Genomic DNA, 16,119 nt, shown 5'->3' on the forward strand with positions numbered 1-16,119 from the left:
CATGTAAGACCGGCTATGAGTGAGTACGCAAATTTATATATATATTGTCCATGCGCATGCGACTAAGCTAGGGCCGCGACCCTACGCAACCGCCGGTGAATATTTAATTCAATAGCACACTTAGAAGAGTTAGAATTTGAACGGGAAAGGGATAGGGGAAAGATGATTTAGATAAAACTAGGCCTAGTGAGAATAGTACCAAACTAATTGTAAAACCATTGTACAACAAATGCCAAGACGTTAGTGTAATGGAAAATATCAATCTCGCAATTTGAAATAAACTACATGTAGTTGGACAGCAGAAATCGGCTGTTTCTATGTAGAGGGAATTCACTGTCCTGGTAGATGAGTTAGGGGTTTCCGCTGGTTCGGGAGTACGATTAGTTTTCCGTTCTCTTTTTTTTTTTGTTCTTTTGCTGGGGTGGCTGACTCCGAAATCAGTCCAGGAAAGTTCCCGAATCAGCACGGATCAGACGGAGTCTGCGAGACTGGATTGGGCCAGTGATGAGAATTAACCCTCTACGGGTTTGTTTCTGTGGTATCAAGTACCGCGTTTAAGGGCACTAGGTTTGCAGCGTAGGCAAGTCATCTGAAAAATGCATCCACTGTGAGGAGAATCAGCATGAGCACTCCACGTGCTCGGTGTACATACAACGCAAGGACAAATTGAAACGGTCTCTTAAAGAGCGTTCAAAGCGCTCTTACGCTGATATGCTCAAAGAGACCACGACCACTTCTACCATAACAGCGAACCCCTTTGATCTCTTGTCTTCAGATGAAACCGACTCTGACGATCCACCAACGGGAACACCTTATGCCAGTCCTGGGGAGTCTAGAAAGAGAAAAAATCTTTCCTCACCTAAACTTCCCAGAAAAGGTCCTAGGATTTCCCAAAGTGGAAAGGAAAGTACAACCAAAACTAAAAGTGATGCGGAAAAACCGAAGCAAACTCCTCCTGTATTTGGAAATTTGAAGGCCCAGAAGGAGTTACCAGTACTCCCAGGAACATCTAAAACCCCAGTTGTTCCTCTTGCACATCCAGTTGATGAATCAAATGCTGGATTGGTGAATTTTTCTGACATTGTGGACTGGATCTTTAAAACTTTCAATGTACCCGATCCGATTAAAATTTTTCTTACAGCATTCCTCAAAACAGTTAGATCATTTTTGAAGCAGTTGACTGCAAAATGGCCACTTCTGGCAGCGATTGTATCCTTCGATGCCTAATTCAACTACGTATATGAAGGATTCTATCTCTGTCTTACAGTGGAATTGCAGAAGTATTTTACCAAAAATTGATTCGTTTAAAGTTTTGATAAATAAAAACAAATGTGATGCATTTTCCCTTTGTGAAACTTGGCTTACTTCGGATACTGATCTCAACTTCCATGATTTAAATATTATTCGCCTTGATCGAGACACTCCATATGGAGGGGTACTTCTAGGGATTAAGAAGTGCTATTCTTTTTATCGTATTAACCTCCCCTCGATTCCAGGCATTGAAGTTGTCGCATGTCAAATGACAATACAAGGTAAAGAGCTTTGTATTGCCTCAATATATATTCCTCCCAGAGCACAGGTTGGGAAACGGCTGCTCTTTGATTTAATCGAACTTCTCCCCTCGCCGCGTTTGATTTTGAGAGACTTCAACTCTCATCGTGTGGCTTGGGGTTCCCCTTACAATGATAACCGCTCCTCTTTGACCTAACCTTTGCGATGACTTCGATATGACAGTTTTAAACAACGGTGAAATGACACGTGTCCCGAAACCTTCAGCGCGCTCAAGCGCTTTGGATCTATCTTTATGTTCGACGTCGCTACGGTTGGATTGCACATGGAAGGTAATCCTCGATCCTCACGGTAGCGACCATTTGCCTATTCTTATATCAATTACTAACGGGTCATCTCGCATGCGACCAATTGACATTCCGTATGACCTCACACGGAATGTCGATTGGAAGTTATACGAGGAAGGGATTTCAAAAGCGGTCGAGTCGATTCAACATCATCCACCACTTGAAGAATACAACCTCCTCGCGGGTTTGATTTTCGACGCCACGTTGCAAGCCCAAACGAAGAAATATCCCTGCGTAACGATCAAAAAACGGCCTCTCACTCCGTGGTGGGACAAAGAGTGCTCCGATGTCTACACGAAGAGATCCGACGCGTATTTAGCTTTCCGGGATACAGGTGATGCCAAGGAATATATACGGTATCCGGAGCTCGAAACCAAGTTTAAAAGCTTGGTTCGAGCGAAGAAACGCGGGTATTGGCGTCGGTTCGTAAACGAAACATCGAAGGAGACATCGATGAGCACTCTTTGGAACACAGCCCGAAGAATGCGAAATCGTTTAACGGTCAACGAAAGTCTTCAAGTCGGTGGATATTTGATTTTGCCAGGAAAGTATGTCCGGACTCTGTTCCTGAGCAAAACTTTGTTCGCGATACGTCTCCGGGCCACGACGCGATAGAATCACCTTTTACGATGGCAGAATTTTCAGTTGCCCTCCTGTCCTGTAATAATAACGCGCCTGGGTTAGATAGAATCAAATTCAACTTGTTGTAGAATCTACCCGGCACTGCCAAGAGGCGCTTATTGAACTTGTTTAATAAGTTTCTGGAGCAAAACATTGCACCGCAGGATTGGAGGCAGGTGAAGGTGATCGCCATCCAAAAACCAGGGAAACCAGCTTCTGATCACAACTCTTATAGGCCGATTGCAATGCTATCCTGTATCCGGAAATTGATGGAAAAAATGATACTCCGTCGTTTAGACCACTGGGTCGAATCAAATGGTCTACTGTCAGATACTTAGTTTGGCTTCCGCCGTGCCAAAGGGACGAATGATTGTCTTGCGTTGCTTTCAACAGATATTCAGCTGGCGTATGCTCGCAAAGAACAAATGGCGTCTGCGTTCTTGGACATTAAGGGGGCTTTTGATTCCTTTTCTATTGACATTCTTTCGGGTAAACTTCACCGACAAGGATTTTCTCCAATTTTAAACAATTTTTTGCACAATTTGTTGTCCGAAAAGCACATGCATTTTACGCATGGCGATTTGGCAACTTTTCGCATTAGCTACATGGGTCTTCCCCAGGGTTCATGCTTAAGCCCCCTTCTTTACAATTTTTATGTAAATGACATCGACGAATGTCTGGCAAATTCATGTAGATAAGACAACTTGCAGACGACAGCGTGGTCTTTGTTACAGGAGCCAAAGCTGCCGATCTGCAAGGACCATTGCAAGATACCTTGGACAATTTGTCTGCTTGGGCTCTACAGCTAGGTATCGAATTCTCTCTGGAGAAGACTGAGATAGTAGTTTTTTCTAGGAAGCATGAACCTGCTCAGCTTCAAACACAATTAATGGGTAAAATGATTTCTCAGGTTTTGGTACACAAATATCTTGGTGTCTGGTTCGACTCTAAAGGCACCTGGGGTTGTCACATTAGGTATCTGATGAAAAAATGCCAACAAAGAGTGAATTTTCTTCGTACAATAACCGGATCGTGGTGGGGAGCCCACCCAGGAGACCTCATAAGGCTTTACCAAACAACGATATTGTCTGTAATTGAGTACGGGTGTTTCTGCTTCCGCTCCGCAGCAAACACACATTTGATCAAACTCGAGCGAATACAATATCGTTGTCTGCGTATCACCTTGAGTTGCATGCAGTCGACCCATACGATGAGTTTGGAAGTTTTGGCTGGGGTTCTTCCGTTGAAAGACCACTTTTGGAGTCTATCTTCTCGTATTCTTATCAAATGTGAGGTCTTGAACCGTCCTGTGATTGACAATTTTGAAAGGCTAGTCGAATTAAATTCCCAAACCCGTTTCATGACATTGTATTTCAATCACATGTCCCATATTAATCCTTCCTCGTATATTCCAAATCGTGTCAGCTTATCTAATACTTCTGATCCCACTGTGTTTTTCGACACATCCATGATAGAAGAAACTCGTGGAATTCCGGATCATTTACGCGTGCAGCAGATCCCCAAAATTTTAATAATAAATATAAAAACATCAACTGCGATAATATGTTCTACACTGATGGATCACTTCTCGATGGGTCCACTGGCTTCGGTATCTTCAATAACAATTTAACCGTCTCCCATAAGCTCGATAATCCTGCTTCTGTTTACGTCGCAGAATTAGCTGCAATTCAATACACCCTAGGGATTATCGAAAAAATGCCCACGGACCATTACTTCATCTTTACGGACAGTCTCAGTTCTATTGACGCTCTCCGTTCGATGAAGGATGTTAAACACTCTCCGTATTTCTTGGGGAAAATACGGGAACATCTGAGTGCTTTATCCTAAAAATCGTTTCAAATTACCTTAGTGTGGGTCCCTTCTCACTGCTCGATACCGGGCAATGAGAAAGCGGACACTTTGGCTAAGGTGGGCGCAACAACCGGTGAAATTTATGAAAGACCAATTGCTTTTAATGAATTTTAATAATAATATAAAAAGAAGAGGGCCCAGGTGAGAACCTTGAGGAACCCAGAAGTTACTTCTATTGGGTTTGAAAATAAATTCTGAAAGCGAACTATTTGTGTTCGTTTTTGTTAAGTATGACTGCAACCATTCCAAAAATTTTGTTTTCATTCCGTATTTTTTTATTTCGAGCTTGAAGAGCAATGAGGGTATGTCGATTCTGTCAAATGCCTTGCTATAGTCCGTATAAAGAGCTTCTACATGGTTGCCGTTGTCCATTACAGTCAAAGTGAATGTTACGAATTCCAAAAGATTTGTGGTAGTTAAGCGGCCTTTGTAAAAGCCGTGCTGTTGAGTTGTAATTTGGTTTTTTACTTACTGAAAGATTTTTTCATTGATTATTGATTCAAATAATTTTTGAGTGCATGAAATAATGGCGATTCCACGATAATTACGAATGTCAGATTTAGCGCGATTTGAAAATTTTTTTAGTGCCAATATGAAGTTTTCCAGAGTTCTGGGAAAATTCCATTCATCAGAAACATATTAAAGAGGAGTAGTAAAGCTTTCGAATTCGGATATTTGATTGACACATAAAGAATTCGAATATTCAGGAAAATGCGATTTCTCCTAATGCATCATAAATACAATTAATTATTTTTCCTCATAAACCAAGAGTTTCATTTCCTAAACCCACCAATAATCACGTTGTGAAGATGAACGGTGCAATACTTAGTGCTGATTTATGATAAGAATCTTACTTTCAAGGAACACATTGGGAACAACCAAACAAAGTGCAATCCTTGATGCCAAGCTAAACTGGAATGCACATCTTGACTATGCAACCAACAAGGCGGTCAGTGCATTATGGTTGTGCTCCAAAACCGTTGGGAGAAAGTGGGGATTGAGACCGAAAATGGTGATGTGGATATTCAAATCTATTATACGTCCAAAACTGACCTACGCTGCGTTAGTGTGGTGGCCAAAAACCAAAGAGTCCAGCGCTAGAACAAAGCTAGATAAAGTTCAACGACTTGCGTGTATTGCTATAACAGGATCAATGGAAAGCACCCCATCAAAAGCTCTTGATGCAATTCTTCACCTGCTGCCGTTGTACGAATACGAGCAACTAGAAGCAGAAAAGAGTGCCTTGAGGCTCAAAAGAACAAAAACTATCTTGCCAGGTGGCCTTCCGGGTCACCTGATTATACTGAACTTTTTTAAAAGAGGGCCAGTGATGAGTATGAATGGAGACTGGATGGTACCTCAGGACAATCATGATGTTCTTTGCAAGGTATGCGAAACGTCGCGTACAGACTGGGAAGTCGAGTTCCTGATGTCCATCCCGGTTCAACGATATTTTCCACAGATGGCCCAAAAATAGGTACAAAAACTGGTGCAGGAATCTTCGGCCCTGGAATTAATGTTTCAGTGGCAATGGGACACTGACCAACAGTGTTTCGAGCAGAGATTTTTGCAATCCTTGAATGTGCGAATGTGTGTCTGACTAGAAAATAAAAACATGCAAGTATTTGTATTTTCTCTGACAGTCAAGCAGCGCTGAAAGCACTTGATGCTTTTAAATGTACATCCAAGATTGTCTGGGAATGTATTCTCACATTGCGACAGCTATGTCAAACAAACTCAGTAAATTTGTATTGGGTTCCAGGACATTGTGGCATTGGTGGGAATGAAAAGGCAGACGAACTTGCAGATCAAGGATTTAACTCACAGTTTATCGGCCCAGAACCTTTCTGCGATATATCAAACTGTGCAGTGAAAATGGAACTTAAACGCTGGGAGGAACAAAAGGTGATAACCAACTGGTTGGATGTCAAAAAGTGTTCCCAATCTAAATGATTTATAACGCCAAACGAATCATTCGAAAAAGCTTCTAGAGCTTAAAAAGAGAGATCTTTGTACATACGTCGGCCTAGTAACGGGGCACTGTCCGAGTAGATATCATTCAAAAAACATTGGCCGGGTTCAGGATGATATCTGTCGCTTTTGTAATATGGAGAGCGAGGCATCGGAACATCTGCTGTGCGGTTGTGGTGCATTATTTTAACGCAGATCAAGGTTTCTTGGCAGTGGCTGTTTACAGCACAGAACGGAATGTGATTTGAAAACTGCAGAGTGCTCAGTGAATTTCGCAGCGCTCCCTTGTGGTGGAAAGAACGCATTTTACACGGAAAATAAATAGAATTTATACTTCTTTTATTGACATCTGTCATACACACTGGTATAAATCTGCCAAGCGAAAACACTACAGGTGCACTCTTTTAATGCGGTTATGTGTTTATTCTAAGGTAAGGGGATGAAAGCAATATTTTAATTGCGTCCGTCACGAAAAGTGATTAGGATTCGAATGCTCATTGAATCTGCGATCTCGAACCGTCCCAGATGGTCTCGAGGTACGATGCTAGCCTACCAAGCCAATTGTCGTAGGTTCGAGTATCGGCTCAGAAGAGACTGTTAGTGTCAGACTGACACTGTCAGTAGGATCGTAGTGCTAGCCCCGTAGTGTCCTGTACACTCAAACAGTTGGATGCGAAGTCGGTGTATAACAAAATGTCGAGTTCCGATTTAGAACGTAGTAGCAAGGCGTTGCTGTGCTTTAGAATCTGCGATTTACATAGTATCGCTGCACCAGAGAGATTGCATATGCTATTCGCTAAATCCTTTGTACTACCATTGAAAAGAAGATATTGGTTACATCCACATAATGTGAAAGATTATTCTAAGACTTATTTCAATTTAATATAAAAGTGTTCTAAATTAGTTTCGCTTCGACGCATATTGATTTTGTGGAATAGAACTCTCTGTGAAGAAGACCTGCTTTTTCGTATGCATTTTTCGAAATAAGACCAGTAAATCAGGAGGTGTGAAACGACCCGGGGACAAGCTATTTCATTCGCACTCCTGCTCAACATGTCAACTGGCTTTGGTAAAATGTATGTATAACTGTGTTATTTAGGCCGAAGAGCAAGACTTCACATAGGGGTGTGCGAAACGGCTCTTTTGCAAAAGCGGCTCTGAAACGCTCACTCACCGTTCCGAACAGACTCATATGAACCGCTCATGGTTCACAATAATTCACGAGCGTTGAGAGTTCGTATTTTCTCGGTAAACGTCGGGTTCGCGCGAATCCATCAGTTCTGGTGCGCTCAAAAAACCGTGGTGGCTCTTTTTCGTGAGCCGTTCATTCTTTCGCTCTTTTCTAAGAACCGATTCATTCACACATTCAAATAAAATCATGATTTTTAAAATTATTCTATCGAATAAAATCATAATTTTTATTAATTTTCTATCGTTATCCTTCGGTTTTAAAATTCCGATTTAAAACAGTTCGAAATCGCTACAATAACAGTTCGCCCATGTACCAACTGTCATTTAAGCGGTTTTAATTCTTCATTAAAAAATTGAAGGATAATGATATAAAATCACGTTTGTTCAGAAAGTTACATTCTTTTAGCTGATATATAAACACCAGAAATCCGTGAATAGTTAATATCGAAATATTGTTCGCAAAATTAATATGCTACAACCACATTATCCGTTGCTCCAGAAGCTTATCCAAGTTTATCTAATCTCATCCTCCTTATTTTTATTCCATCGGATGCATCTAGCATCAATGAGTCCAAAACCGATATACCTTCAGAGTTTGGATCTCGGGTGATCGATAAGCATGTGATATAATGAAATAACAGGATGAAACTTGTTTAGAAATTTCATGGTCGACTAAGGTATTGATTCAATATTATATAATTTCAGCTCGTAGTCGGCAGCGAGCATAAAAAATTTGCCTTTAGCTTATAAGATATTTTAGCCCATAAGTCATTAGACTTAATTGGCTCCGTAAAACATTTATTTGTATTTTCCCGTGTCAAATAAATGTTGTGTAAACAAAAAAAAAATTTTATAAAATATCAAGATATTTGCCGAACAAAATTTATCTGTACAACATCTTCTTACAACACGAAGTAGCACTTCCTTTAAACAAAAACAGAAAAAAAAACACTTCATATTTGATTTATGACAACGATAAAGTTACAAACTAATTTTTATAAATAACTGTCGCTAACACATGATACAATCGTGAGCGGAAGACCTTCGCAATAATTGCATCATTAACAGTTTCGAACACTCGGTTTTAAATAGCATTGATTGTGGTTCGTGTTCCAAACCAACATGTACGGGACATCAGATAGCTTGTGTTGATACTTTCACTTACTTCCACTATGCCACATTATAGATTTTCGAATATAAAAAATTGTACAAATGTGAAACTTTGCAGTTTTCGCACAACGTTTTTGCCTTGCACGTAAAAGTTCGAATTAAACAGGTTAAACTGTTGAAATAACCGTCAATTCAAAATAACGAATAAATTATGCCACTTTATACCACTGTCGCAGTGGCATAAACGTACACGACAAATATAAATTGCTGAGGGCAAAGAAAATTCATTCGTGATTTTTCAGTCCTCTTTGTGTGCACTTTCTGTTTGATCATATACCTGAAGTTAACCTTCCGTTCTGTGGTTTACAGCCCAAAGAGATTTGGTCTTTGAATCCTGGGAAGGTGATTGGCTTCATAAACCATATTTCACCTGACTGGGAGCGTGTTGGTGCAGGTACCTGATCACTCAACAATAGTGGTCACTGTTTTTGCAAGGAGACACGAATAGCAAGTGACTGGGATATATTACAAAAGTTCACATCAATGGACAACGTAATTCTAATTGCCTACCAAAAAAAGTGCAATAAATATATAAAATGTTTATATCCTCTTATCAACACAAGTTATAAACTTTGTCTTATGAATAAACTGTCAATCCTAAAGAGATAATCATATTTTAATATGCGTAAAAGAAGTGCCCTTGCGGCGTAATTAGGTGTTGCGACTCAGCATCACTTGTTGGGTTGCACGTTCGGTCAATACCACTCATATTTGATTATATTTCGGATAGCTTTGTCATGACGAGCTTATGAACATAACTACAACACAAATGTAACAGCAGGTTTACAATTTTCCTACAATTATATTCACCGCGAAAGCAACAGCAATCTATTGATGTAATAAAATTTAAAATATAAGTAATAGTGTTGATATGTCACTGTTTGAATAATCAAAATAAATTCTGAATAAATATTAGTAAATAATTAATTCATCACAGAACATCCTCTCCTAATAAAAAATGCAGGCTATAAGAACGCGGTAACTCTGGGAGAGGTGAGTGTAACAAACGATGATATTTACGATAAACCAATTAGGTAGGGTAGAGCGGTGCTAGTTGGTTACGAGGTAAGTTGGTCAATGAGAATATCTTCGAATCTACGTATCAAAAAAATCGTGTAATATAGGTGATATGTAGCAGTTAACCAGAGAATTTAAATGACAAAATGAACTACAGTTTTAATTAGGACCGATAATAAATACAGGTTGGTGCCAAATTGGCCATCAATTCTACTCGGTTTTCAAGTTGAAACTTTTTGTCTAAACAAAGCTGGCCAAATTGAAATAAACCTTCTTCAATGCATGATGAAAGTACTTTTTGTAAGTTTCAAGTTGTGTAAAGCAAATTTTCGTCAAAATTTTTTTGTTCATATATTTAAAGTTATTTTCATATTGAAAACATGAGGGGCTAGTTGGTCACAAACGAGCGGGGCTGGTTGGTCCTATGCACATCATCAATGAATTCAAGTAACCAAGTATATGCAATTCCAGGAACGGCGCATTTCGTGATGCAAACTAAAACCAAGCACAAACAGCATATGCTCTGCTTAGCAAAACCATTTATACAGAAGTCGCTCTTTACGCGAAGGATACGTGCCGCGTACTTTTCTCATGGTTTGGGATTTCGTAAAGCAAACATATAAACAAAAAACCGGAAGAGGTTTGACTTCCGCCGAGACGCTACAGGTTGCCGCAAATGCAGTGAGGAAGGATCACTGAATTGTCCTTCCGAAATAAAAATGGTCAATTTACCCCACATCCTGACCAACTTACCCCAACTTGGGGGCTAGTTGGTCAATTTGACACCCACTCAAAGAACATGAAATATTCGCTAAAACGTAGACTATTTCGAGTCGTTCATATTTTTTCTAGAAACTACAGACTTAACGCAACATTTTCATGTAATGAGTTTTTGTCAAAACATTCCCTACAAAAAGTTACAGAACATTTTAACCAAAAATGACCAACTAGCCCCGCTCTACCCTACTAACAATAAATTTTTAATTTTTTTACGTTTACGATTTTCGTCTGGCAGGCCTCGCAATATAGACCATCGCATGGTGACGTCACGCGTCTAAATTTAACAGCTGCTGGTAACTTTGTTTATTTTCGGGCGATGCAGTTTTGCTCTGAATTATAGAAAATCATTTCAATTGTTACGAAAATTCCCTTCAAATATTGTGCGTGAGGTACCAGTACATTAAAAACAATTACAAATTGAGCAGCACTTTCACTACGCACGATTGCTTTACCAGAAAAAAAAGCAGGAAGTCCTAAATGTAAACAAAGTTACCACTATCTGTCAAGCTCCACACTACGTAAGAAGTTGATGAGTTTTACCAATTTGAATTTGTACACGCAAATGACTTTGGATTATCGAGCCCTAGCACTTTATAATGTACATGAGAGAAATAATGTAGCTGAATAAAATACCTCTGGTTCACCGGTCAACTGATTCGTTTGTATAAGAATTTTCCCAATTCTTATATGCTTGCAAACATCGCTGACAGCCTGCTCCATTGTTTCACCAGCACGTAGAATAGAAACACCGCAAATCTTTTGACATGCCATTCGTTTACCATGATACATCACACTTTGTGGTGTATCTACTTCAACATCCTTAAATGGTAGCAAACTAAGTGCATATTCAAGTACCAATCGTATTAACCGCTTCGAATAAAATATAAACTCGTCTCTTGGGGTGCTCGCATTCCTAATGAAGGTGTGTAAGCCTTTGATCTGCAAAGATAAAAAACAGTGTTACGGAGAATTGCAAAATTCAAATACTACAAGGGGTATAGTCTGAAGGATGTATGAAGTGGTGACGTGGGACTACACCTAAGGGGAGACGACAGGGTATAGATTTGCATCCATTTTGGGAACCACTCGCTGATTGGTTGAAATTGAAAAACCTCAAGTGCGTTAAAATTTATCAAGGCTAACTGGCAGTGTTGCTGAACAACGTGTTTTGTTGTTTTGATCGTTTTGATATAGGCTTTTTTTCTTCATGATTTCACCTGTTCTAGCGAAAATAAAAAATCTAGCGAAAATAAAAAATAAAAATAAAGCGTACATATATGTCAGTGTATTAAGAGTGTATTAAAAGATCCGACTTGAGTCATCACTAGGGACAGTGGTAAATCGCGATTTCGCGGAAGCCGCGAATTCCGCGAAATCCAGCATCGGCCGCGAAATTATCAAAAACCCGCGAAACGCCGCGAAAACCAACAACACGAAGAAATCTAAAGATCAATAGGCACCTCAGTGGCAACGGGAGGCCTTTTCATACGCAAACAATAAGATGGAATAGTACTACTGCTCTCTTACAACGAGATTTTGTCAGTCTGAGTTGAATTGTTTACGGACGGTTCAGTTACTAGATCCTCTTTGTGCAAAGATTTTGGCGATTGGGGACCTGCTTGATAGAATTTTCGAGTGCGCAAAATCGACGTTGCAAGATATACCTACTTAGTTCAAGTAGCAAGCGTTTTTGCATTTTGATAATTTTGGTAAGTTTTCGAAACGAGGACGATTTTTTTTAACTTTTCCGGCTGGCAAATAAATATTTATCGATTCCTGGAAACTCAGTAGATGCGGAATGCAGCGTGAGTCAAAATAACTGGAATGATACGTGCCTGCCGACACCCAATTATGATTGAAGACAATTTGACACAGTAGTCCGTACTGCAAAATATTTTTAGTTCAAATAGTAGGAGGGTGGTATTCAAGACACGACCGCATGACGTTGACTACCGTATTCTTATATTCCATTGAAGCAAATAGTAGAGGGAATTGCAACGCTTCTTTTACAAAACTTCTGTAACAAAATTTCGAGGCACCAAAAGATACCAGTTGCCGATAATTCTCGTTTACTGGTTAGTCCGTCCAGAATTCCAGCCATTTTAGTATTTTGCAGTAGCCATTTATTACTAACAGCCACCAGCATAACAGGTGAAACCGGCAAGAGATGACCGGTACTATTTTGTCTTTCCTCCTTTCAGCTGCTAACACCTAGCGCTGTCGTGAAATTAACATCAACACAAACATGCATTTTTGCAAGGTTTTTTTTCCGCTAGCAGCAGCAATTGTAAAACATAAAATTCAACTAACCGCTTCTATTATAAAACTGCGAGGCACCAAAAGGTGCTAGTTGCCGATTTCTTGTTTACTGGTTTCCGTCCAGAATTCCAGCCATTTTAGTATTTTGCAGTAGCCACCAGCATTACGGGTGAAACCGGCACGAGATGACCGGTACTATTTTGTTTTTCCTCCTTTTAGCTGCTAACACCGAGCGTCCGTACGCATCCGGTACGGTTTAATAATGAAACTGATGGGGTGAAATGTTCGAATGATACGTTTTATACCAAGGCTTCGTCAGATAATTAGAAAGAAGGAGGGGCTACATAGATGATGGAATGGTAGAGACAAATGTTTCTTGTAGCATTGGGCGATACGACGGAGAGTATCGATTCTTCAGTATCGATACCCGAAAAATCAAAAATATCGAGATACCCAAAATATCGGTCATTCGTTGTTTTGCTCTCGTCTCGATTAGACGCAAATTGTTTATCTCCGTTTGAGTTCGCAAAATAACAATACACGAATTATCGTACGGGTGTTTTTTTTTTGTCGATTAGTTCTTGTGCTGCGCGATAACAATAGCCTGTTATATATCGGCAGAAACATCTGCACACTGGTAGGGGCAGGCTACCCCGCCAGTGATTCGATACGCAGCTGATATATCAGCAAGAATAATTCTCCCGCACCGCTGTTACCCCGCTAGCAGCACGGACCATCATACGATCGAGCGAGTGGAAGTCAACTACAAGTGGCATCTACAAGGTCGCGTGTAGGACACGGCCACTGTGTCACAACACGAAGCTGGATCGTCATTGTTTGTTCTGCGGAGACGCTCGATTAATCCTACTATCAGCCGTGAGGTCGTGACTTAGACGTTCGGTGAAGTATTACCTTTAGAATTTTTACTATTATCATCAATATTATTACTATGTTATAATATTATTATTAATATTATTATTGATATTATTATTGTTATTATTATTATTATTACTATAATTATTATTATTATTATTATTACTATTGTTATTAGTATTAGTATTACTGTCTTTTTTTTATTTGATCCATTGTAGATTGAAAAATTGTTTTTAAAATTTAATATCAACTACTTGAACCCCCCCCCCCCCATATTCGAATATTTATCGTTTGTGTGCGGTAGAGCGTAACGCTCCCGCAAAATGGACGACATGCAGGTGCAACTTTTCCTGGAAGTGGAAACAAACGGGGAAGAAATTGAAATTTCTCCCATCAGCTCACCCCTACCTTCCCCTGTGCCCTCCCCTTTGCCAAGTCCTGTACCAAGAGTACCGGAAGTACGGGTAAAAGCTTACCCAGATGCCGCTGGCGGTCCCTACGTTGTTTATTTCCGGCCCATAAAGAAGCCATTGAATATTATTCAAATTGGCAAGGACCTGGCAAAACATTTTTCAGCCGTAACCGAGATTACGAAGGTGAGGCCGAACAAACTGCGAGTTGTCGTGAGTAGCTTGAAGCAAGCAAACGAAATTGCTGGCTACGAGCTCTTCACGAGAGAGTATCGCGTGTACATCCCTGCCAAGGATGTAGAAATCGACGGTGTGGTTACCGAGGGGAATCTCACTGTCGATGACATTTCGCGTCATGGAGTTGGCTGTTTTGAAAACCCCTTGATGCAAAGTGTAAAGATACTGGATTGCAAGCAATTGCATTCAGTATCCATTGAAGAAGGGAAGAAGAAATTCCTCCCTTCGGATTCCTTCCGAGTAACATTCGCCGGATCCGCGCTGCCGAACTACGTCCGCTTGGACAGGGTTCGTCTACCTGTACGCCTGTTCGTACCGCGGGTCATGCATTGCCAAAACTGTAAGCAGTTAGGTCACACAGCCACCTACTGCTGCAACAAGGCACGCTGTAGCAAGTGCGGAGGCAATCATGCTGAGAACGCTTGCAGTGGGGATACTGAAAAGTGTCTTTATTGCGAGGGAACTCGGCATGACCTTCCGGCATGTCCCGCGTACAAACAGCGCGAGGAAAAAATTAAGCGTTCCCTTAAGGAACGATCAAAGCGCTCTTTTGCAGAAATGCTTAAGAGGGCTGAGCCACCCTCGACAGGAAACATCTTTTCCTTTTTGCCAACCGATGAGGGTACATCTGACGATCCCGTCGAAGGGTGTTCTTATGCCTTGCCAGAGGGATCTAGGAAGAGGAGAATGCTCAACTCTCCTAAACTTTCTCGTAAAGGGCGTAAGATAACCCCTAGCGGAATGACCAATAAGACAACACAAAAAGGAAGCGGTGAAAAAAAAACCGAAGCAAGTACCCCCCGGTTTTAATTTCAAATCAAACCAGGAGTACCCACCGCTTCCTGGGGCACCAAAAACCTTTCGGGGCACCAATACTGGGGAAGCGACACGTGTACCTAATCCTCCAGCACGTGAAAGCGTGCTTGACCTATCCCTCTGCTCGACATCACTAGCGTTAGATTGCCAGTGGAAAGTAATCAACGACCCCCACGGTAGTGATCATCTTCCAATCGTTATATCAATTGCTAATGGTTCAACTCCCCCGAACCCAATCAATATTTCCTACGACCTTACACGTAATATTGATTGGAAGCGTTATGAGTCTATTATAGCGGAATCTATCGAGACTTACGAGGAACTTCCTCCGGAGGAAGAATACACGTTCTTAGCTGGCTTGATAATCGACGCCGCGACGCAAGCTCAGACGAAACCGATACCCGGGGTAACGATTAGACAACGCCCTCCCAACAAATGGTGGGACAAAGAGTGCTCTGAGCTGTACGCGCGAAGGTCTGCGGCGTATAAGGACTACCGGGAGTACGGCACTGTCAACCTACTACGAAAGTACGAGGCACTGGGCAGGCAGATGAAGAGCTTAGTAAAGGCGAAAAAACGCGGGTACTGGCGGCGGTTCGTAAACGCGTTGTCGAGGGAAACAGCGATGAGCACTCTTTGGGATACCGCCAGGCGCATGCGGAACCGTGACGTTTCGAATGAGAGTGAGGAGTATTCAGATCGCTGGATACTTGATTTTGCCAAAAAGGTCTGTCCGGACTCTGTACCGGAACAGAAAACCTTTCGCGACGCGTTTATAGTAACTACGGAAGAGCCTCCATTTTCGATGTTGGAATTTTCAATGGCTCTCCTGTCGTGCAACAATAAAATATTGTTCCGCACGACTGGAGGGAGGTAAAAGTCATTGCTATTCGGAAACCCGGGAAACCTGCCTCTGATCACAATTCATATAGGCCGATTGCGATGCTCTCTTGCCTCCGGAAATTAATGGAGATAATGATCCTCTTACGGTTAGACAAATGGGTCGAAACAAACGGTTTACTTTCAGATACTCAATTTGGCTTTCG

At 41.0% G+C, this 16,119-nt stretch overlaps 1 protein-coding gene across 3 annotated transcripts in view; it reads right to left on the reverse strand.

Annotated features, from left to right (window-relative positions):
- The window catches only part of LOC129725734 (uridine-cytidine kinase-like 1), a 193,998-nt gene that overhangs the window by 81,395 nt on the left and 96,484 nt on the right, over positions 1-16,119 (reverse strand). For all 3 annotated transcript variants that reach the window (XM_055681881.1, XM_055681883.1, XM_055681882.1), the window contains one exon: positions 11,112-11,417. In XM_055681881.1, coding sequence (XP_055537856.1) covers positions 11,112-11,417 — 306 coding nt within the window. The remainder of the gene's footprint in view (positions 1-11,111; positions 11,418-16,119) is intronic.

This window comes from Wyeomyia smithii, chromosome 2, assembly GCF_029784165.1.
Source record: "Wyeomyia smithii strain HCP4-BCI-WySm-NY-G18 chromosome 2, ASM2978416v1, whole genome shotgun sequence".
In the NCBI taxonomy this organism is placed as follows: Eukaryota; Metazoa; Arthropoda; class Insecta; order Diptera; family Culicidae; genus Wyeomyia; species Wyeomyia smithii.